We start from the raw sequence: 25,630 nt of genomic DNA on the forward strand, positions 1-25,630 counted from the left end.
GCCCAGGTGCAACCGCATCCCCTGCATCCTCTATAGTTACGCCCCTAGGTCCGGTTCCTGGGAATAGTCATGTTAATGCATTTCAGCACAAACATCCTCTTAGAGTATGCTCACAGCCATGTGGACAGATGACGCGGATGCCAGGTTCCCCTTGGAGGACTCAGACCCCAACTTCAGGTAGGCCCCTGACCCCCCACAGATTGCAACACCCATCAGCCGAGCCCGATTCTAGGGAGGTGGTCTCAGCCCCGGGCCACCCGTCTCATCTGCTGCCCTCCATAAAGCAAATTGTATACTTCTCAACTGGAGAGCCATCAAAGTTATAGTCAAAGCAGATGCAAAGTTATATAGAACGGAATCCTCTGAGCATCATGGGAATATTCAGGGGCCCCATCACCAATAACAGGAAGGCATTGGAGCCCCCAAGTCCTGTGTAATTTCTACCGTTTCAGAAACGATGCAACAAGTTTGTTTAAACCCTGACAAGCCCTTTAACAACATCATGTGGAATTGCCCTTTAAGCAGTTCTCTATTACAGAGGTCTCCAACCCGACTCTCTGGTGCAAAACTACAACTCCCAGAATGCTCGCAGCAGCCAGAGGGCGACAGGCTGCAGATCACCACTATATGTTCAGCAGAGCTGGCTAAAACGGAATGAGTACTTTATTGAGACGACCACTAGGGGTCAGCAGAGATATCTGGCGAGTATTGAATCTGCGGCTTTCCTCTGATAGTAATTGTTTGGCGTGTTTAGACTCCTACGGCAGAATATAATCCCATCGACATGTTATGTCGCACCTGAGGTATGTGATGTTACATAATCCTCAGCGGAATTCACAAGAGGAAGGAAATGGTGATATATTGTGCTGGGAGACCTCGTTATACAAGAGGGTATATCGCATGTATAATAACAAATAATGCAGCCGCCTTGGGTAATAAATCTCCTACTGTGTTGGGTACGCAGTTCCCATACAAAACCACACAATTTTCGAGTGCCGTCTGCTCTATTTTTCCATGTTTAGCGCACCTCATCACCCCCTGCGTCCGAAAACGTACGTAAACTCGCGGCAAAGCGAAATAGTAATAGACCATATACCACGACGTAAGGGGCAAATAAACAACCTATGACTGCAGGATCAGATCACACAAAACGTGTTCATGGTCTGTAACCATGGAGATACATAGGTCTGCATGGGAGCTGTAAACACAAAACATTAGGCACGGCCGGCCTTAGCTACATATGACTTGTGCAGTTGCACAGGGTACCAGGCACCAGCTTGTATGGGGGCACCAGTCATATGTGCGCTCGATTTAGGTTAGCTTCATTGTAGAGTAGTATTTACACTATGAGTTTGGTTCTGCTGCTGTATTTATCTAATGAGCTTGTTCCGGTACTGTATTGAACTTATTTTCTTGGCTCTGGTGCTGTCCCTAGGTTATGTGCTTTGTTCTGGTGCTACATTTATGTTACAAGCTTGGTTCTGGTGCTGTATTTATCTACTGAGATTGGTTTTGGTGTTGTTTTTATTTTACAAGTTTGTTTCTGGTGCTGTATTTATGTAATGAGCTTGGTCCTGGTGCTGTATATATATATATATATATATATATATATATATTATATATATTATATATATTATATATATATATATATTACAAACTTGGTTCTGGTGCTGTATTTATGTACTTAGCTTGATTCTAGTGTTGTATCTGTGTTATGAGTTTGGTTCTGGCACAGTTTTTATGTATTGGCTTGGTCCTGGTGCTGTATATATATATATATGTTACAAACTTGGTTCTGGTGCTGTTTTTGTGTACTGTGCTTGGTTCTGGGGTTGTATTTATGTTATGAACTTGGTTCTGGTACAATATCTATTCACTGAGCTATTCTGGTGGGGGGATCCTGTTATCTACCGGTAGCTGCTTTCTGCATAAATAAAATACAGGCAGCAAATATATTTTATATATATATTTCTCATGCCGGTTGGTGCCAAAAACATTCTGCACATTTCATCTAAATAGGCTCACAGTTATTTGTAAATTGATTTTTTCCTTGACGACCGGGTTGGATTCTGCATGCAGGAGCCTACAGTGGAATCCAGCTCTGACCGCGGCCGGTGACCCTGCGTAGCTGCTTTCTTCTGTTTTGAGGATGACCATGTTGGCTCGTTGTTGGTCATGCGAAGTACAGGTTTTTAAAAAAAAATTTTTGTTTTTCCCCACCGTCGCTAGGTGATCACACGGGTGCCCGCAGCCTGTCCGCGATGTCGAATGCGGGTGTGCCATGGGTTGGATGGCTTCCATTGACTTCAATGGAAGCTGTCTGTGTAGATCCTACTGAAAAATAGAACACCGGCGATTTTAAATCCACTCGCAGAAATCCCCATCGCCGTCCGCTCGTGTCAGCGGCCATGTGAATGTTCTATTCTTTTAATGGGTGCATTGACGATCGCCAAGAGCATAGTTCAGCTAATCACTATCTCCCATGCAAGTGAGAATTAAAGGAACCGTCATAGTGAAGAATATCGCAGGCGGCTCTGGAGAAACAGCCAACATTTTTTTTTTTTAGCCATAGTGAAACACTGAAGTCGATTTATGACAATCCCATCATTTTACCGCTGCTCGCAGGCAACACGATGTTACAAGACGGCTCTTGTCTAAAGCTGCCTGTAGGCATACACTAAATTATGATTAAAGGGGTTTTCCGAGTTATTTTTTTAATATAGTTTTTGGCTTCAGATGCCTGAAACTAGATGAAACCATAGACTGGTAGAGTTTGATGGGACCTCCAGGGCCATCGGGTCCAACCCCCTCAACGCGGGGCTCACTAAATAACCCTGCATTGAGCAGTGGATGAATGGCCGTCCAACATGGCTCTGTGTTCTGGCCCATAGGGGGGGGGCTCTTAGCAAAGGACTGACCTGTATGACATCCATGTGCACTAATAAAGCATATGGACAGGTGATATCCTGAGACGACCCCTTTACAGGTCCCCAGATCAAGTATTCAGAAGTCATCCGGTATACAATGAAAGTGCGGCAGTGACCTTTAACTCATTCCAGTCTGTTTATATGCCCCATACTGTACTTCTTCAGGTCACTAAGACATCAGTGGCTACACCCAGCCAGTATACGCACCCTACTATGATGTTCCTATATTTCACCCATACATTGGCTGCCGTGTCAAATACAGCTGCTCCTTCCTCTTCTCACTTCCAGATAAGACGTTCGCCTGTGGCTTTGTTTACTCTCGCTGATGTCTGGGAAAGTCTCATACTTCGCTGGTCAGATATTAACATAGACATTCTTTGAGATCCTTCATTCTCTGTGATTTTGCACTTGACATTGACTACATATAACCTGAAAAAAACGTATCCCCCCCATGGACACTTTAATATTTTGGATTGACGCAGTTGTAATACGTTTATGTGGTGGTCGATGGGGTATGGCACAGTTATAAATGTTCAAATGCTAATCTGACTTAGAGGCAAACACGCTTGGTGGTTACAATCTATATAAAGTTATCAGGCTTAATGGTTGCACAAACTTTTAACATGAGGAACAAGTAGGTTGTGGTTTCACCAGGTAGCTTTCACAGTTGGACAGCCAGAATCCATGTTAACCAGCAGGTGGCTCCTTGGGACCCCCGTGTCACATGTCATTCATACTGCATTGTTCTGGCACTGTCCCACCTCTATGTTTTTCTTTTGTGTATTGTGATGTTACAGTGTATATGGCGCCCCCTAGTTGAGGTTCGTTATGCTTGTGCAATGATACATCATATCCTTGTACTGTGAAATCAATGGTCCAGATGTATTAAGAGAGGCATTTCTTATACATCTTAAGTGTGCTGGAATAAGATGTGCCAAATTTTTGTTGAGAGATGCACGCCTCTGAAAAAAAATGTTGGCGCATCTTTTGACAGTCCAAGCGAGAGTAAAAGAAATATATACAAATATATTAAATCTTTCGAGTGGCACACAAAAGTGAAAAAAGTCGCAAATTTTTGTGCAAAAATCTGCGCAATATTGTGTCATGACATCACAGGGCTCATTATCCGTGTGCCGTGACGTCACACGGCTCATTATCCGTGTGCTGTGATGTCACAGTGCTCATTATCCGTGTGCTGTGATGTCACAGTGCTCATTATCCGTGTGCCGTGACGTCACAGAACTCATTATCCATGTGCCGTGACGTCACAGAGCTCATTATCCATGTGCCGTGACGTCACAGAGCTCATTACTCCTGTGCCGTGACGTCACAGTGCTCATTATCCATGTGCCGTGACGTCACAGAGCTCATTATCCGTGTGCCGTGACGTCACAGTGCTCATTATCCATGTGCCGTGACGTCACAGAGCTCATTATCCATGTGCCGTGACGTCACAGAGCTCATTACTCCTGTGCCGTGACGTCACAGTGCTCATTATCCATGTGCCGTGACATCAGAGAACTCATTATTTATGTGCCGTGAGATCACAGTGCTCATTATCCGTGTGCCGTGACATGACAGAGCTCATTACTGCTGTGCCGTGACATCACAGTGCTCATTATTTATGTGCCGTGACATTACAGTGCTCATTACTGCTGTGCCGTGACATCACAGTGCTCATTATTTATGTGCCGTGACATTACAGTGCTCATTATTTATGTGCCGTGACATCACAGTGCTCATTATCCATGTGCCGTGACATCACAGTGCTCAATATCCATGTGCCGTGACATCACAGTGCTCATTATTCATGTGCCGTGACATGACAGAGCTCATTACTCCTGTGCCGTGACATGACAGAGCTCATTACTCCTGTGCCGTGACATCACAGTGCTCATTAACCGTGTATAGTGACATATTATCCCTGGACTGTGACGACATTGCCGTTGTAATCCATCTTCTGTGACATCATTAACCTTGTTATAGTGACATCACTATTATCTCTGTACGTAGTATCTATGTACTGCAATATCACTATATACTATCTTTGCATTGTTACATCATTGCCTGTATTATACATATACTGTGACATCACAGTGTCTTCCCTGTATTGTGACATCAGAATGCGAATTACATCCCACTATTGTGACATCAATGTGTACATTCTGACTATACCATGATATTAGACCATGGAGAGGCCTGTAATACTACAGAACACCGATGCAGGCCACTACCTGTATATAGTTATATGAACTGTACGTAGAGTAGCTGAAGACCGAACCTCTTGTAACCGCAATGCTTCTGGACTGTGTAAATATATCATGTAACAACCATGCTTGTTTGCCAGAGACTTAATATCTTAAGTAAAAAATGTAAGTTTTGCTGCAACGTGAACTCCCATTGCATTGGCCATTATTTCAGCGCCAACCCATGACCTGCACATTACAAGACGGTGAGCTCCAAAACAGCATGCAGAGTGTTATCCCACCAATGTGACTCCCCTGTCCATTAGGGGAACAAATAATCACAAGCTTCTCGTGTTCTGGAAGTGGTGATGGTGGAGTGGGACCCCCTGCTTACTTGTTACACCCCTGGTGCACATAGAGCAGAGAGGACATCATCGACACTGCAAAGTCCTACTAGTGCAACATACAGAGTTGAGTCACATTATTATGACCACCAGCTAATATCCAAAGAAACCGCCGTATAATGCACAGACAGCAGCTAGACTGGCCAGAAGTGACTCAGTAAGGGGCAGGTAGGTTGTCTGAGGTACCTAGAGCCACGCTGACTGTATCCCACAGTTGCCATATGGTGCGCAGGGGAGGATCTATAGAGCAAAACACGACAATCGAGGTAGTCCCACAGATGTTCACCTGGGTTCAAGTCCAGATAATTAGTGGACCAGCGAAGTACTTGGAAGTCTTGGTCATGTTCTTCCAACCACTATCGGACATTTCTGTGAAAGGTCACATTATCTTGATGGAAGATCCCATCTGTCCCAAGGAAGACCAACAGCATGTATGAGTGTATGTGATCTGCAAGGATGGATTCATAACCAAATCTGTTGAGTGCCTTCACTATGGATGAGCGGCCCAGAGATTGTCACAGAACATTCCCCGGACCGCCACCGGCTTGTGTTCTTCCAGTAATGGTTGCAGGTTGTTCTGTGAGGTTTCCCGCCTGACACACCAATGTCCATCTGTTCGATGAAGCAGAAAACGTGACTCATCGCAGAAGGCAGGACTTTGGCAATCAGCGTTGGTCCAATTCCAATATTGCCATGCAAACTAAAGCCTTTGCTTCTGATGCACCCTTGTGAGCAGTGACCGTCCGCCTGCTTCGGAGTCTCGTACACGGTAGGGTATGCTAAACTGTTTTAGACAAGTCTGGTAGCCCCCTGGTTCATTTTCATGGTGAGCTGCTCTGCTGTATCAGTCGGCCCTCGCGCCCCTCTGTAGCAGACGTTCACCTCTCATCAATGGCACGTGGTACTCTGTAGTTTCCACTCAGTTATTCCCAAAGGTGCCATTTGTCCACTCATGATACACTTTCACCGCAGCAGTGCCCGAATATTTTACAAATTGCGCTAAGAAATACCGCCACCCTTTGCCCAAAAGCCCTTTTTGCAACTCTGATTAGTCGCCGCTTCTACCCATGACAAGAGTGATATGTGAGCAGACAGCCCATCACACACCTTATATACCCACCAAGCCGACACGTCACTTCCTACATGGGCTACGTGCTGCCCACGTCGAAAGTAGGGGATGGTCATAATAATATGACTCCACTGTGTATAATAAAACAAGTGAACTCTAACTATTCCCAGCACAAGGATATAGCGATGGGCGGCTGGTCTCACTGACAGTCCGGTTTCCAATCCTCTTACAACCGCTCATCCACATTTTAGTAGTTAGCATCTTCTTCACTTAAAATTTTCCCTTTCCCTCAACGCAGGGAAGAGACAACTTTATAATATAACATAGCCTCAGATCTTTAGAAGACGCCGAGAACAAAGAACTGGAAACGCCCTTTAAATTATATTAGAAAGCATTTGAATCCCAAATCCTGCGGCAGCTGCCGGGCGTGAAATTGTTAGGCAACGGCCCCAGCACTACACGACTCTGAACAGAGCGAGGGAGGCGACGGCCGCCGTATATCACAGCGGTAATGCAGGCCTGGTTGTTTGCTCCTTCACAAGACCGCTGATATTAAACATGTTCTGGAAAAGAATGCTCGGAAATAAACAGGGTCCTGCAGATTATACTGCGAGCGGCCGCACCGAGGGAACATGCAATTACCCGATGAATCATCAGAGTTACTTGTGGAGCAGACGTAGAAATCAGCTTCATGTATCATTTCTATATTCATGTTGGTAATGACAGGGTACTTTATAATGATGCCCACTGTGGCAGATGCCCTCTGATTTGCACATACCACTGGACTTGGACAAAACCAGGTTTTGTCCCTCCCTACCCTATATGAATTTCATGACATTCAGTGCCCGGTGTATGGAGTTAAATGCCGTCTCAGAAAGCATGAAGCTCCGTGTCTCTTAGTAGATGTCACATCGCTGGGTTGGTACTCCCCCTAAGAGGGTCTCCGTCAGCAGTGGTCAATGCTGGAAGCTACATATAGGAAGTGACAGTATGTATCTTCCAGCTGTAGTGGCCCAGAGCGTCTATTCCTGGCCCCTTTATAAATGTCATACAGGTCATGTCTTTGCTGTAGATGTACTGTGCAAAGTGTCTAGTCTCCTGTTATCTGTATTGCACAGCTGCAGCATGTGAGAGGTTAATGTCTGCATGTGGCTGTGATAGGTCTGCAAAAGTATCAATTCATGTCCTGTCATGTGGTATGATAGAGACTATAAGTATGAGTGTCTGAGAGTGGGAAAGTTCTTCTGTTTTTCTGGGTTCCTGAGAGAGTGCCAGTCACATGGGGGTACCTTCAACCCTCATGTGGGAAAGGAAAGGAAGGAGAAGAAAAAAAAAAGTAGAGGAAAGTCAAGACCACCATGCAGAGGTATTTCTAAAAGTGAGTGTCTGTGGAGAGTTTGCCCTTCCCCTTCCAGAAGTGGTACCATACAGGTAATGAGGACTGTAGGACAGTCATCATCCAGAGTTCTTCCCTTACCTCAGCAACTAGCCAGGTGGTAGGTGAGGTCCTACAGCAATTAGCCAGGTGGTAGGTGAGGTCCTACAGCAACTAGCCAGGTGGTAGGTGAGGTCCTACAGCAACTAGCCAGGTGGTAGGTGAGGTCCTACAGCAACTAGCCAGGTCGTAGGTGAGGCCCTACAGCAACTAGCCAGGTCGTAGGTGAGGCCCTACAGCAACTAGCCAGGTCGTAGGTGAGGCCCTACAGCAACTAGCCAGGTCGTAGGTGAGGCCCTACAGCAACTAGCCAGGTCGTAGGTGAGGCCCTACAGCAACTAGCCAGGTCGTAGGTGAGGCCCTACAGCAACTAGCCAGGTCGTAGGTGAGGCCCTACAGCAACTAGCCAGGTCGTAGGTGAGGCCCTACAGCAACTAGCCAGGTCGTAGGTGAGGCCCTACAGCAACTAGCCAGGTCGTAGGTGAGGCCCTACAGCAACTAGCCAGGTCGTAGGTGATGCCCTACAGCAACTAGCCAGGTTGTAGGTGATGCCCTACAGCAACTAGCCAGGTTGTAGGTGATGCCCTACAGCAACTAGCTAGGTTGTAGGTGATGCCCTACAGCAACTAGCCAGGTTGTAGGTGATGCCCTACAGCAACTAGCCAGGTTGTAGGTGATGCCCTACTGCAACTAGCCAGGTTGTAGGTGATGCCCTACAGCAACTAGCCAGGTTGTAGGTGATGCCCTACAGCAACTAGCCAGGTTGTAGGTGATGCCCTACAGCAACTAGCCAGGTTGTAGGTGATGCCCTACAGCAACTAGCCAGGTTGTAGGTGATGCCCTACAGCAACTAGCCAGGTTGTAGGTGATGCCCTACAGCAACTAGCCAGGTTGTAGGTGATGCCTTACAGCAACTAGCCAGGTGGTAGGTGATGCCTTACAGCAACTAGCCAGGTGGTAGGTGAGGTCCTACAGCAACCAGCCAGGTGGTAGGTGAGGTCCTACAGCAACCAGCCAGGTGGTAGGTGAGGTCCTACAGCAACCAGCCAGGTGGTAGGTGAGGTCCTACAGCAACCAGCCAGGTGGTAGGTGAGGTCCTACAGCAACCAGCCAGGTGGTAGGTGAGGTCCTACTGCAACCAGCCAGGTGGTAGGTGAGGTCCTACTGCAACCAGCCAGGTGGTAGGTGAGGTCCTACAGCAACCAGCCAGGTGGTAGGTGAGGTCCTACAGCAACCAGCCAGGTGGTAGGTGAGGTCCTACAGCAACCAGCCAGGTCGTAGGTGAGGTCCTACAGCAACCAACCAAGTCGTAGTTGAGGTCGTACAGCAATTAGCCAGGTCAGAGGTGGGGTCCTACAGCAACTAGCCAGGTCAGAGGTGGGGTCCTACAGCAACTAGCCAGGTCAGAGGTGGGGTCCTACAGCAACTAGCCAGGTCAGAGGTGGGGTCCTACAGCAACTAGCCAGGTCAGAGGTGGGGTCCTACAGCAACTAGCCAGGTCAGAGGTGGGGTCCTACAGCAACTAGCCAGGTCAGAGGTGGGGTCCTACAGCAACTAGCCAGGTCAGAGGTGGGGTCCTACAGCAACTAGCCAGGTCAGAGGTGGGGTCCTACAGCAACTAGCCAGGTCAGAGGTGGGGTCCTACAGCAACTAGCCAGGTCAGAGGTGGGGTCCTACAGCAACTAGCCAGGTCAGAGGTGGGGTCCTACAGCAACTAGCCAGGTCAGAGGTGGGGTCCTACAGCAACTAGCCAGGTCAGAGGTGGGGTCCTACAGCAACTAGCCAGGTCAGAGGTGGGGTCCTACAGCAACTAGCCAGGTCAGAGGTGGGGTCCTACAGCAACTAGCCAGGTCAGAGGTGGGGTCCTACAGCAACTAGCCAGGTCAGAGGTGGGGTCCTACAGCAACTAGCCAGGTCAGAGGTGGGGTCCTACAGCAACTAGCCAGGTCAGAGGTGGGGTCCTACAGCAACTAGCCAGGTCAGAGGTGGGGTCCTACAGCAACTGGCCAGGTCAGAGGTGGGGTCCTACAGCAACTGGCCAGGTCAGAGGTGGGGTCCTACAGCAACTGGCCAGGTCAGAGGTGGGGTCCTACAGCAACTAGCCAGGTCCTAGGTGGGGTAGTGGCCCAGAGTTGGGATGTCTTTAGGGTAGTTGTATGTCCGTTATGTGTAAGCTGTCTCTTATGTGTCTGTGTGTATCTGTGTTAGTTTGTGGTCTGTGTAGTACTAACGAGCTTTGTTGTGGTAGTCCTGTCTAATTTAACTTGTTCATTATGTGTTGGATTGTGGGAAGGTAGCAGAAGTAGGCAGAGTCAGAGAGAGAGAGAAGGAGAGTGTGCAGAGAGGTCATCGGTGGAGGACGATGTGTCAGCGGGAGGCTGAAGCTCGCTTTTGCTTAGGCCCATGGCTCTGCGTAGGCAGATCTCATTTGCCGGGGGGGGGGGGGTTTCCCTTCGGGAACTGAAGCACAGAGTAGCAATCCCTCCTATGACGAGTCGTAAGGAGCAGCTAGATGCAAGGAAAGGCTGCAAGAGTTGTTTGTTGCCCCACCGTGGGAGGAGGGGATTCCCCGGGAATCGAACCTCAGATGACTGAGGACATATAGATTACGGAAAGGAAAAGTGCCTCCTAAAAGACTGTGTGTGAGTAACTGAATGGAAGTAGAAGTTTGTCAGAAGTCTTGTGTCTAAGACTGTTAACTTGTGTTGTTCCTGAAAGAATCAAAGTAGAATTCAGTGAGTAAAGAGGAACCATGTACCTCCGGTTTGAAAACTAACTTTTTGGTTTGTGGACTGTCTTATTGTATGACGAGCATTCATTTGTTGGAACAGAAGTACTGGCGTCACGTGACAACACCGTTTGGCACTTATTATCGTCGTTTATCATTTGTCTGTACTATTTTAAATTGTGTGTGACTGAGTTGGCCACATTTCCGCCATTGCCGGGGAGAGAACACAGAGCCACCCATAACAACCATCTTAACCACCCTGTGGTCCCACCTGCAATGGCTCGGTCGACGGTTTGGCAACCACAGTAGGGGGTCCTACAGCAACTAGCGAGGTCCTAGGTCAAGGGTCCTACAGCAACTAGCGAGGTCCTAGATGGGATCCTACAGCAACTAGCGAGGTCCTAGGTGGGATCCTACAGCAACTAGCGAGGTCCTAGGTCAGGGGTCCTACAGCAACTAGCAAGGTCCTAGGTGGGGTCTTATAGCAACTAGCGAGGTCCTAGGTGGGATCCTACAGCAGCTAGTCTGGTCATAGAGGGACCTACAGCAACTAGTGAGGTCGTAGATGGACCTAAAGTTACTGTCATGGTTGTATGTGGCCTTACAGTCACTACTGAAATCGTAGGTGGCTCTATAGGCATTAGTAAGAAAATAGGGGGTACTAATGGCACCAGTAGGGAATTAGGGGGCCTACTTTTTCTTGGGAATTGATGCCCCTCACTGTCTTTACTGAGGAAATGAGACTTGTTTTAATGTGCATTAACCACTTCTCACCTACTGTAGATTGTGTGGACCCCCCTAAAAGTGTGTTGTTGCTGAACCTAGGTTTTGTAGTAGTCTTCTAGACCAGTGTAAAATTTGTTCAGGCCGCCCGTAGCAGGAGAATATCAGAAATGGAGTAACATTTTGTTATTACCTCCTCAAATATTGACTGCATGTCTGTGTAAGTATCCATACGGTGGAAATGACAAAGTCTACACACTCTACACTGAACTCTTACTAAAAAACCTACAATACAGGACGCAGGACTGCATGGGCATTAATGAGGCCTGTACCCAGGAAGGCAGAAACATGGGATTTAGCAACTTCATTTATTATTACAACATCCCTATAAAACTGCAAAAGGGAAAAACCGGGAGTTTTCACCTTTTCTCACTAAGTAATTAATTTGTGGTGGATCTCAATACAGACTGTAATAGGAACTGACACTGTTAACCAATATTCTGCAAAAGGTCTGGGCGATGTGTTCTATACCTATTGGATCATTTTTTAAGAGGTAATTGAAGGGTTAATTTTATGCATGTTATATATGCAGTGCGTGTGTGGCAGTATCTCTTTTAAGATATAATTACTGAGTGTAAATTACAGACCGTGTAACAACAGACCTCCCGGCTGCCGCTCACACTGCTGACCACTAACCGCTCATCCACAGTCTGCAGACTCCTGACCTCCCAGGCTTCTTCCAGCACTCATGTATTCTGCAGTTTTGTCAGAAATAACACAGAACTAGTAACCACAGACTGGGGGTCCTCTGTAATATGGGGGCTCTACAGTAAAAATAAATGCATTGGCACTGGGAAAAAAAAACTCTGGCAGTGGTAGACTGACCATGCGAGCACTGGCTGTAGGACCATCGCTAGAAGGGGTCCCTGGCTTCTGATGTGGGTATCTAGCACACTCAGACAATCCAAGCTGGTTCACTAGCTTATTAAAAGTAACTGGACACCCAATTTAGAATTAGAACTAGTATATATTTCCATATGGTAATACTTATGTAGTGTCCCAAAGTCTTTATTTCTGGCCCCTCCATAATTGTCATACATGTCATGTCTTTTATGTGGCTGCTCTGTGCAGATTGTGTTGTCTTTAGTGATGTGTATTGCACAGCTGCAGCATGTAAGAGGTTAATGTCTGTGAATGTTTGGGATATGTCTGGAAATTGTAACCAATTGTTCTGTCACCTGAGTATGCAAGGTATAAATAGGAGTGTAAGGTGTAGTTGTGGAGTTCCATTGCTTAAACTGTAGTGTGTGGAGGGAGAGTGCTGGCCGCATGGGGGTACCTTCAACCCTCATGTGGTGAAGAATGGAAGAAGAAGAGAGGTACCTTGATGACCTAGTTCCAGGATCCCTATCCTAGGAGAGAGAGAAGTACCACATTTAAAAATGCGATATTGCCTGCGAGTGATGGCGGATTTCCGCGGTCTCCATTAATGTGCTATATTAATGGAGATCTCCTGCAGCGTAAATCTGTGGCAAATAGAAGATGCCACGATTTATTTGCCTTGGCGGAATTCTGCAAGTGAGCATTGGCAGGCAGAAAGCTATTAGGTTCAATAGAACCTAATAGCTGCGGAATTCACGTGCGTATTTCCGCCGCGGGAAACGCAGTAGAAATTCGTCTGTGGGCATTAGCCCTAAAGTTCCAGTCTCTGACCATTCCCAGTGACTGAAGTTATCAAATATCTGTGTGTGGACTTTCTTACTTTTCCTGTCGGACATCCTGCGGAGTAAGGAATTGTGGAGTCACCTGTGACATCTTTATACAAGTCCACTACATCATTTATTCAGGTAACCTCTGTCATAGCGTTGCCTTGAAGAGGCCTAGTGGTGCCTTGGCCGAGGTTGTGTGCGTCACTCCGGGGAGGAGTTTCGTGTATTGCCACCGTGACATCCCTAACAACTACCCCCGTCATCTCCTCAGTGGTGTGCCTCGTGTCTCGGTTGCTGCACTTAATGTGGCTCCTTTAGCCTTAATGACATTGGATACTCTTCGTGGTATACTTCCTACTAACATCTAATACACTTCAGCTGCTATTTCCCTCCATTCATCCTGCAAACATTTGGCGAGATGGATGCTGCTCATGTTTCCTGAGCAGATATTCCAGTTTATCCCAAAGATGTTCAGTAGGGTTCAGGTCGGTACTCTGTGCAGCTAGTCCAGTCGTTGAACATCCATATCCTCAAACCAACAGTGTTGGATTTGTGACAAGGCGCGTTATCTTGTTTGAAGTATGGCCGACCATTCTCAGAGCATTACCACATTATCATCTACAATGTCCAGGTACACCTCCATGTTCATGGTTCTCTTCCCTACAACTAACAGACCGAGACCATGCCACGTAAAACATCTCCGGACCATTATGGAACCTCCACAACAACTGACTCAGGCAGAAGGCATTCCCTAGGCATCCTCCACACCCAGGTACCTCCATCTGACGTGAAGATGGAGTAGTGTGATTCATGACTCCATACAACGTTCTTCCATTGCTCAACTGTCCAATGACAACACCCTTGCACCATTATGGTATGGGAATGTTTTACGTGGCATGGTCTGAGTCTGTTGGTTGTGATGACAAGAACGATGAACATGGAGGTCACCCTGACATTCCAGCTGAAGTGCATCAAACATTAGTAGAAAGTATGCCACAGAGTGTCCAACATCACAAGGGCCAAAAGGAGCCCCACTACGTATTAACATATATGGAAATAAATACTACTTTTGATTCTTGCTGAGGTGTCCAATTACTTTTAGTAGGATAGTGTATGTGAATGGATTCGTAAGCTGGGGCCTCAACCAAGATGGATCACTACCCCCAATGCTGGCCTGTGATCCTTTAACACCTTTGCTACATCTGCTAGGATCTGTATATCAGCATGTGGCATAATGTAAATCATAAAACCTTTAGTGAAAAACGTGGCTAATTACTGGATTACTTTAATATCATCACCCCAGGGTGGAGAAGACGAGAAGATGAAGGAGGACTAGTTTGTCTCCGGGTTGTTGGTCGCTTTAATGCACGTACAGTACAAGCATCATCATCTCCTCGTGATCACAGGGTATCTACCATATCTCTCACATCCATAGATAAGAGTATGTTATCTGCTGGTCAGAGAACTGATGACTGTTTCATGCAGATAAGATTAGTTTAGTGAACTTACAGGAATACATTCGAGAACTGCACACATGGCGATCCCCTGATATAACGCTATTATTGGAATTTCTTACTAAAACCATCGAAAATAATCAATAATAACCAGTAGGGCTGCAAATCCATCAGATTGCCATATGATTTCCACTGCTCTGCAGGTTACTCACCTTCTTTGATTTGTTCTTCCATGTAAATCCTCTGTACCAACCTGTGAAGAGGTCCAAAAACAGAAGGTTACTGAAAAGTAGTAGCCATTGCATACCTAGGTGGATGAATGGACCCAACCCAAGCCATGAGAACACCCCGCTCCAGTATGGAAACACCACCAGCCTGCACAGTGCCTTGCTGACAACTAGGGTCCATTGCTTCATGGGGTCCGCGCCACACACGAACCTTACTATGAGCCGGAAACAATTGGTAACATGACTCAACAGACCACAACACGTATTGCCAGTTCTCTGTGGTCCAGTTAGAAGTCTTACGAGCCCAGGTGAGGTGCAATGTCTGGTGCTGTGGGGTCAACAGAGGTCTCTGGTGTGTCTTCTGCTCCAGTATCACATGGAAGCTAAAGAACACTGCGCTGAGCTGCAGGATATATATGTGTGGGGTCTCCTGCACCAATGTGGAGGTGATTGCTGCCAGAGTTGCCTGTCTGTTCAAATGAACAATTCTAGTCAGACGCTGCCAGTCATGATGACTAACCACCCGTTGAAGTCACTATGCTGTCCACTGTGGCTGGTTTTGCCTTCTATGACATATTCCTTGTACACACATGATACTATAGATCGAGGAACATTAAATGGCCGCACAACTTCGGAAATGGACTATCCCATCCGTCTGGCACCCACTATCACATCTCGTTTGAATTCTAATAATTAACATTGCTTTGCCATGAGCACACTGGCCAGCGTTCAACCTCACTAGATAACACCTCACAACTTAGACAAATGTTGGCATTCCCAAGGCATTCCCTGACGTAAGACCACTTCATAGTCAATTTATAGACTGCTATCCTGGGACTTTTGGCATGTCCGTGTCTAGGGATGCATAAGAGTTGTACAAACACAAAGAGTAACTAAAAACTTTTCAAAAACTTCTGTCATGTGAGACAGTGATCTGTCAGAAGTTTTGTTCGGTGGGGGTGCCAAGACCCCTATCGAATGAGCAGTAGAGTTCATCTGAGCGGTGTGTCCATTTGGCTGTTTCCGTCACTGGTTGGAGCAGTGTACCGGCTCCATAGAAAGTCTATAGAGTACGTGCACCACTCACGATGACAGCCGAGCGGGCACAGCACTCAGGCCCTACCAATCAAAACTCCTAACATGTCACTATGATATATGAGAAGTTTTTAAAAAGTTTAGTTATACTTTAAGGAACACATTATTTACAATCTTCTATGTATTGAAGTAATACAAATGATTGCAAAAAAGGTTAATCCTTTAAGGTTCTCTATCCTTGTGCAAACTCCTGTTTACAGGTCTGCTAGTCCCATAATCCAGCATTTAACAGTGCCTATACACCCCAGATTACAGTAATTGTACTTTATACAGTTGTAAGTGGGTTCACACTAAATGTCCTGAAATAACCGCTCACCGCGTCACTACAGAAATGCTCAACAGTTCTTCATAAATGCCATTCAGCACACAAGGGGTTATTTCCTACGAGTCCCCTGTATACAATGACCGCATTCTGCTCAGTGAGGGTGGGTGGGTGGAGATGAGAGATTTCTCCACTGACACTGAAGGTCACAAGAATCAATGCACATCATAGAGACGGCACAATCCGACATCTATTATGGTCATGGCTGGACTATGTTGTATCCGGCGCCTCTCACCTGCTCACAGTCTTACAAGCAGCAGAGTGTTCTACTATCACATACTACTCCCTAGTTGCATGAGGCTTGGGCTTCATGGCAACTTTGGCTGTGCGACCAAAGATTGCGGTGTACCACTATGACCGCCAATGAACTCAAAGGAGTCAAAGTAAGAGTCACAAATTGTTGCAACCAGCCATTCACAAATTATCCAACCTGGAGCTATCACTTTAAGGCCCCCATACACATTAGTGTTTAGTCATTCGAATCCCCCGCAGGACTGGATGACTCTCTGATGTGTATGAGGGCGGCTCAACTTTCCCCTTATAGATGATGTCAAGGTAGAAGAGGACGGAGATGTTACATTTTTGTCAACCGATCCTTTTGTTTCCAGGGAGAAAAACCAATGCCAGAACTGAATGGCAGTGACTTACCTCCCTGAACATGTAACAGGTCACAGGTGAGGCACCTGCCAGGATTAGTGATGGCGCCTCAGCTGACAGATGAAGACAGTATTTTTTCTTTTCAAACCAAAATAAACTTTACTAAACAAACTTGTGGCTTTAATAATGGTTGGTGCACAATGACCCTACAATGTGCCTTATCACCCAGTCACAACATAGCTTACATACAGCATTGTTACCAACTCCGGTAAAGAGCAACCATAAATATTACATCACCATTCCCCAGGGGCGTAACTAAAGGCTCAGGGGCCCTGATGCAAAAAGTGAGCTGGGCCCCCCCCCCCTCTATCTGTATCTGTACCCGTACCCATACCTAAACCATGCTGCACAGAGGCATAACTTGAAGCTTCTGGGCCCCAATGCAAAACCTGTAACAGGGCCCCCCAACTATAATGCTTTATTCATAGTACTGGGTTCCCTATATGGAGAGGAGAGGCCTTATGGGCCCCCTAAGGTTCCTGGGCCCGGGTGCAACCGCATCCCCTGCACCCTCTATAGTTACGCCCCTGCCATTCCCATATAACTAGAGTCCCTTCAGACAGGTATTCCCTCTGTCCATCATTGTCCCTCTAGTGTGCGCACACTAACATGTCGGAGACCGGTCTCACATGTCCAGCAGCTTGCTCCAGGCCCATGGCAATATCATCTGCTTCAAGTGTGGGAAGCGAGTCTCCCTCTCCTTACACTTGGCTTGCTACCATCATCTTTATCCCCCGGGTCATCAGGGCCCTTTGATAGTGGACACCGTCATCTGTGACCATCTTACGTTGGGTTCTCCAGTCACTTAGCCCCTGACTGTCCCCAGAATGACAAACTGTTGCTACCACGTCTGGCGCTGCTCTTAGTATTTTAAGGCAGAAGGCGGCAAGCTCCTTACAGGAAATGCAGCAACACCTGACGCCTATGCTACCCTCATGAATGCCCGCTGCAATATCCTTTTTTCTTTTTCAGTTGCGCCATGCACTAGATGGCACTAGCAGTGCCTGCATATCATAGAAGGCTAAGCTGGCCCTCCAAGTTTGGCATGCAAGCCATCACATCACATGGGAGCGGAGCTTAGCCCTACACTCTATTGACAGGCTGATCTCCACATCATCCAGGAAGCAGAGCCTCTTACCGCAGCAGTGGCTTACTTTTACTCTACCACCAGTGCCCATTCTCCAGTGCACAGCTGATCCTCCCCTGGCTCTGGAAGCTCCCGACAGTCTCTCTCCTTCTTACTGTCCCCCTCGCGGCCGCACCACTAGTTGGTGGGGCTTACTCACAGTGTCTGGAACCACTGTACTTTGTAATAGGGGAGCAGAGCACCGCTCACCCCTCTTCCGTACACACAAACACTAAGCTAAGCCAAATGTTTGTGTGTATGGAGGAGCGATCATCCGGTCGACAGTTGTTGAAGGTGCATGGGGCATCTCTACCAGCCTGAAGCCAACACTGCAGTCCCCGGTGATTTCCCCTTTCTAATCCAATATCAGCTATGAAGGGTCAAGGAGTCAAAAACAGAGGTCATTGTGTTCTGTCCAAGCAGAGCTGCTATTTTATTAGTCAAGGAAACAAAATTGATTGCCTTGCATGCATTAGGCCAAAACAGCTAAAACAGCTCTCCAGTCTAATGACCCCGCACACAACACTACATATCTCAGCTTCCGGGACTCCTGATAAAGTGCGATAAGGGAATGAAATGGGGGTTAACTTACATATCTGAATTTTCAGTAGAGCAAAACTAACTGTATATAAAATGATTTGTGATTGCGATTTTGTGACCCAGCTTTTGCAATGTAATCATGAAATTGGGTGCGCTGATGCCAGTTCCAAGGTGCTTGCTGCCAAAATAATTGCAGCACGCCAATTTATATCTCTGCACAGACAGGCCCATTAATATAATGAATTTCTAGGGTTTAAAATCAATTAGCTGTAATTAAGTGATAGATATAGTATCTTCCGTAACTCAGACCCTTTATATATGCCCCTCCTTCCTTAAAGGGAAACTTAGTCTCCCATTTCAACTATTCATTAGGAAGTCGTTCAAAGTCCATTATTAATAACCCATACAAGTGTTGTGGTTGCTAGGCAACACCTGATTACGTACTCTACGTTCCTGATGTTATGGGATTGACGAGGCAACTGTTAGGTGGATTCACAACTCAAAGGGTGGTCATAACTGGCTGCACATCCAAGTGGAAGAATGTATCAAGTGGGGTACCACAAGGCTCTGTCCTAGGCCTAGTGTTATTCAACATTTTTATAAATGACCTAGAGAAGGGAATTAATGAGAAACTGATCAAATTGGCAGATGACACAAAGCTAGGAGGGATAGCTAACACTAGGGAAGAGAGAGAGAGTATTCAAAAAGATCTAGACAAGCTTGAACAGTGGGCAGCGACTAACAGAATGGTATGTAACAAGGAGAAATGCAAAGTCCTACATCTAGGCAAGAAAATCTTAAAACAAGCACATGCAGAATGGGAGGAATTGGGCTAAACAGCAGCACATGTGAAAAAGACTTGGGTATACTAATAGATTACAGACTGAACATGCGTCAACAATGTGATGCAGCAGCCAAAAAGGCAAACACAATTCTGGGATGTATTAAGAGAAGCATAGAGTCTAGATCACGTGAGGTCATTATTCCCCTCTACTCTTCCTTAGTCAGACCTCATCTGGAATACTGTGCCCAGTCCTGGGCACCTCAATTTAGTAAGCACATCTACAAACTGGAGTAAGTTCAGAGAATAGTTACCAGGATGGTAAGCGGTCAGCAAATCATGTCCTATGAGGAACAGTTAAAGGATCTGGGAATGTTTAGCTTGCAAAAAAGAAGGCTGAGAGGAGACTTAATTGCCGTCTACAAATATCTGAAGGGCCGTCACAGTGCAGAGGGATCAGCCCTATTCTCATCTGCACAAGGAAAGACTAGAGGCAATAGAAAGAAACTGAAAGGGAGGAGACACAGATTAGATATTAGACAGTGAGGGGGATCAATGAGTGGAACAGGTTACCACAGGAGGCGGTGATTTCTCCTTCAATGGATGTCTTCAAATAGAGGTTGGACAGATAGCTGTCTGGGATGATTTAGTGAATCCTGAATTGATCCAGAAGCTGGACTCAATGAAAAAGAGCATTTACCTACCCATCCTCTGCTGCTACGATCCAGCGCTGCAGACCCGTTGCAGCAGCGGTATATTCCTGGCGTATAAACCCCTTTAAATTTCTATATATCTTAAAAGGGAATCCATCACTATGGAAATGCTATCCAATCTACTAGTATCCAATTAGAGTAGGAGGAGTTGAGCAGATCAATATAAAGTTGTGTGTGAAAATATTCAGTGTACAGTGCAGTACAGGGAAGGTTGTCAGTCATTGATAGGACCACCTATTGGACTTCTAAGCACAGAAAAAAATGGGTTTAAAGTCTAGAATACAAGTTATACTGAATCTTTCCCTATTAAAATATATATTAGCGTGCTCAGCTCCTTCTGCCTCACATAGGACTGTATTGACAACACGAAATGTCCCTTTAGGTTTCTCACACATCAGATAATTGGTGGATCTGGTGATAGTCTAAGGTCTATGGTGCTTAGCAAAAACAGGCCTTGGGTCTACTCAAATGATCGTATTTTTCCTCTGATCCTTTTAGGGACCGTCTCTTAGTTACTCTGTCACTCGCTTAGGTCATTTTGACGACCATCTTTAGTCCCGATTCCAAGTCTCCTCCTCCCTTGTTGACCATGGTTTGATTCACTGTGGAGAACCAAGTACTGTTGGGACTGTAATGAGAGCACCATCGGGACCTAAAATCAACACGCCGTTAAGAGGATGTGCATGGGAGAAGCTCCTTCGACATGTAGGGTCCCGTTTTTCTTGTTTTAATTCCTCGGTCTGTTAGCAACATTCACCGAGAGTACTTCATAATCTCAAGAGTAAATTCCCCGATGCGTCCCCTGGTATTTGTTTTGGATCAAAGTTTGCTTCCTTCTTGGCACGAACGTACATAAGTCTGACAGTTGTACCAATCTAGTTCCACCACCAGCACTACAGAAACATCTACGGTAAATGAAATCTACTCAAGAGATGTAATCAGAGCCGAGCTGTAGACAGAAGAAGGGGAGCGCCCAAGAGCCAAGACAAAGCGGGGTACCCCACCTGGTGCTACTTACTTCCTCAGTGCCACTAGCCCAGCCGCACTGCCAAATTTAGTGTAGAGACTAAAATCAGGATGGATTTAAAGGGATTAGTCGCAGCATTGTTAAAAAAAAATAAAAGGATATTGGTTACCAAATCTACCTTCGCCAATCTCAAGTTGGGCAAGGCAGTTTAACCCTTTCCAATCCACTGTCTGACCCCTGAAGACATTATGATGTAAGGCTGTACAGCTCCGATGTTGGAAGACGTCCGTCGGGGTTCTCTTACTGTATATTGCCAGCCTCTCTGCTGTCGGAGTCTATCCAACGTGTTACCTCATGCAGTACTGGCTTTAGCCAGCATACAGCGCCGTTGTATAATGGCAGAAAAAGAGTAAGCCCCCTAGGAAAACCAGGATACAAATTGGATTGGAAAGGGTTAAGGGTTGGAGTGCATCATCTAACTGCTCCTCATTTCTGGTGGGCTGACTCCCAGGCACGAGAGAGACAAAGGACGAGCAGTACGAATAGGAAACGACCTTGTATTACACATTGTATGTAAGTGACATTTGGTTGCTTTATTAATACCCCCTTCACCCCCTCTCCTGATGAAGGAGAAATTCTCTTGTCTTCCCCCAAATACGCTGAGGTGTGTTTTGTCTTCCTTTCCTATCACCTGCCTAGCACTATGTCATGGGGTGTAGCACACCACGCAGATTTTAGGATACAATGGAGTCAATGGGATTACAAACATATACACGGTTTACTTCAGAATACAGAAATGGTAACGATGCTGGAATGAGAGCAGATGAGCAATAAGGGTAAATGAATAATACCTATTCTGAGAACAATGGCCCTATAAAACAGTACTAACAATACTTTGCAGGGATGAGCTCTTTAGCACAACTCTGTAGTTCACAGGTTACAATATATAGATCATCTGGAAGGGTTAACACTTCCCTGTTATTATTATGCTATAACTATACCCAGCAATTTTGCCCTTTAGGGCTCCTAATGATGTACACGTTTGGCCTCCATCCATGACTTGTTAGCAATGTTCCTTTAAGTGTTAGTTGCCACAATGTTTCTATAAATAACAGGCCTGTTTAACTACTGCAGTCCCTATCCGTGTGCACACCCATGATTGCTATAGAGGTCCACCTCACTTACGGTTCAGGGTTTTCCAGAGGAGACGGTGCTGTCCAAATGTTCCCCAGTTGATATCTTCTTTCTCTGTCCACTATTATGAGGCCTGCTTGCACAAGCCCTGGCAGTCTCTGCTCTCTCTCTGCAGACTTTCTCACCATAGCTGCTCTGCAACACCAAAATATTTAGAACAACCCTCAAAGTCTATCTCTCTCTTCATCTCAGCTGCAGGGTTCCTCAGTTCTGTGGGGCAATATCCTAAACACTCTACCTCACTCAATTGTCTAAGCCTCTGAATAAGGCTTCCTGGGACACATCTCCAGCAACACCTCTCACTACAGCTCACACTTCGTGGATTGACATTTGTTGCACAGTTGTAATTCTATTTGTGTCCCCAGTGTCAGCTAATTATCAGTATTCGGTGGTCATGCCAAGTGTAAAATGTCACAAAAATTCTCACATTGGCCGAATTGTCACATCTCACAGTTTATAGCGATCAACTAACCCTTACAGATACATATTTTAAAGCTACATCATACCACAAGAGATGAGAGGGACTTGGACCTTCCTCTCCTGTAAGGGGTTAAATACCCATGCATATTTTTATATACATTACTTTGTTACTGCAACTTTACTGCTGTGAGTTAAGAGGGAGGGAACTGCCCACTAATTGGCTGATGGGCTAGGTATAAAAGGCGGGTCCTGTTGTCGGGCTGTGGTGGTGACTCAGCAGTTTTCGCAGAGAGCCTTGTGAGGAGTGAGCTGCCCCAGTGCTGCTGGAGAACAGAGAGAAAGACTCAGATTTCTGGAGTGGCGCTACCCAGCTAATGCAAGGTGAATGCCAGAGGGAAATCTGCCAATTGTCCCAAGGAACAGTTTGAATTGTATCCAAATACTACTATTGTAGGTCATTGCCATATTATTCTTTATCAGATATTCAATAAAGCTTTGTTTGCTCAACTGGTATAAAGCCTCTCCATGACTGGCGTGATATTCCGCACCTGCAACCTGTTTCACTCCCTCCACATATGTAATTAAACATCTCCTTTATATCCATTTGGTACTGGCACCTTACTTGGGGTCCTTTTGCAAGGGACGACTGTTGTTTATGTGCTTTCATACAGGAGTGACAGTCATTCACTGAATGGGTGCGGAGCGCACTGGAGATCACTTCTGGCTGCTCATCTCCATTCACTGTGAACAGGCAGTGCAAAGATGAACGACTGCCTGTTTACTCTGAGCGAGAAGCAAAAATAAAGAGATCAACCAACAGCACTTTAGTGCACCCAGCACGGGTGGGACTTCAAATCAATGCAGGAGCCACAGAAAAGGAACCCGAACCTTAGTTCCCTCAGCAGAGTTGATAAAGACTAATCTTTTGGTTGAAACGTAGCATTTTGTTATGGAGGAATAAAGGTTTTTCTGAGATTTCTTCTGCATTACTTCTTTGCTGCCATAGATTTTCTTTTTCTACACTGAGCGAGAAGTCGCTGACTAGTCATTTTGTTTCAGTGAACTGAAGTTAAGTGACTAATGAGCAATTTCTTGCATATTACCCTCTCGGGACCCGCGTTTACACGGGACAACTATCACTTAAAATCGCTTGTTTGAGGGATTTTGTGGCTGGTAGTTTGCTTGTGTAAAAGCTGAGAGCCTACCCACTTTTATTGCTGCTTCCTTCTGAAAACTGTGATGTTGTTGTGCAACTTTGTAAAAATCACAGCCAGAACTGTGAACTGACTACAGTGTAACTAAACCCCAAAAGCTCGGTGTAATCCAGTAACAATGCACCTCTATGTGGCTAATATTACAGGTCAGCTCAATTTTCATGTATATTGATGGCTTAAAGGACATTTCAGCTATTAACACTAATGAAATGTCACATTGGTGGAGTCACACTAGTATGTTCATGGTGGAGAACTATTGTATAGAGTGGTGGCTGAATTAAGTGACAGCACATCTAGCGATCAGCAAGATCTCAGTGATCAGACCACTAGTATATTGATTTGTCATCAAACACATGAACTAGTAATAAACATGGGTCAGGAAGGGCATCGTTTCTGCTTAGGGAGAGCACCTTCAAGGTGTGAGGAAACTTATAGGACCATACATGCTCCTCTGGAAAATATTCAAATGAGAGGATAGAAAGATACCTCTACAGCACCACCTATTGGAAGGCAGGATTCCTGCAAGTCAATGTCAGACCTTTAAACAAGCCTTGTAACAAAGCCTTCCCCAGAAGGAAAAACTAACTTTATACAGACAGTCTGTTTCGGGGTAATTGCCCCTCATTAGTGTGCAGCAGGTTTCTGGCTTGGAAAGCGAGAGGTCTATAGACGTGGGTCAGGAAGGGTATCATTCCTTCTTGAGGAGAGCACCTAGAAGGTGTGAGGAGACTTATAAGGCCATGCATGCTCCTCTGGGAAATATGCAAATTGGAAGATCTCCCTAAGAAGAAACCATACCCTTCCTGACCCACATCTATAGGCCTCTTACTGGCTAAGCCAGAAACCTGCTGCACACTGATGAGGGGCGATCACCGCGAAACAGCTGTCTGCACAGAGTTAGCTTTTCCTTCTGGAGAAGACTCTGACTTTGGTTCATATTCCTGTCTTGAATCTTGCATGATAAATGTCTGCTCCACAACACCAACTATCTTTCAAGGGCATCATAACAAGTGGATGGCATGTGCGGGATGGCACTAATTTGGAATGAGTTGCCCAGAAACAGATCTGGCTGCAAATGTGAGAAACAAAATAAGTTCCGATCTAACAAGTGGCGGATCACGTTAGGGGCATTTTGAGACAAGAGATGTAAAATGTCCTAAGCAGCTCACATTCAGACTCCGTAAGGGAACTAGAGGAAACGTTCGGAGAGTCTCTGTGTATGGTCCAAAAATAAACGTTTTACTATTATTAATAGAATCTCTCCCATTAGATGCGGGAGCGGTGCCAAAGAGCTCTGTGGTAGGAGGAATAGCAAAATCCAGGGGTATAGCTATACATGGCACAGAAGTAGGATTCACACCCCAGCCTTGGTGGTGCCTGAGGAGAAGATATCAGTATGTGATTCAAGTTATGCATTTAACTAAATCCCTATAGCCACCACAAGTACTGGCCAGGACGTTATAGACTGATATACATTGATTAGCCTATATATTGTGTAGGTCGACCTAGTGTTACCAAAACAGCTGCGACCCATCAAGGCCTGGACTCCACAAGACCTCTGAAGGTGTCCTGTGGAATCTGGTACAGAGACATTACCAGCAGACCCTTTAAGACCTGTACATTGTAAGCTGTGGCCTCCATGGATCCGACTTGTTAGCCAGCACTTCCCACAAATGTTCGATCAGACTGAGATCTGGGGAATCTGGAGGACAAGTCAGCACCTTGTTTCTAATCCATTC

General features: G+C 46.0%; 1 protein-coding gene across 1 annotated transcript in view; it reads right to left on the reverse strand.

Annotated features, from left to right (window-relative positions):
* The window catches only part of DOCK5 (dedicator of cytokinesis 5), a 100,737-nt gene that overhangs the window by 59,280 nt on the left and 15,827 nt on the right, over positions 1–25,630 (reverse strand). Inside the window, exon 3 of the mRNA XM_066593519.1 lies at positions 14,848–14,888. Within this exon, the coding sequence (XP_066449616.1) occupies positions 14,848–14,888 (41 nt within the window). The remainder of the gene's footprint in view (positions 1–14,847; positions 14,889–25,630) is intronic.

Source organism: Eleutherodactylus coqui, chromosome 2, assembly GCF_035609145.1.
Source record: "Eleutherodactylus coqui strain aEleCoq1 chromosome 2, aEleCoq1.hap1, whole genome shotgun sequence".
In the NCBI taxonomy this organism is placed as follows: domain Eukaryota; kingdom Metazoa; phylum Chordata; class Amphibia; order Anura; family Eleutherodactylidae; genus Eleutherodactylus; species Eleutherodactylus coqui.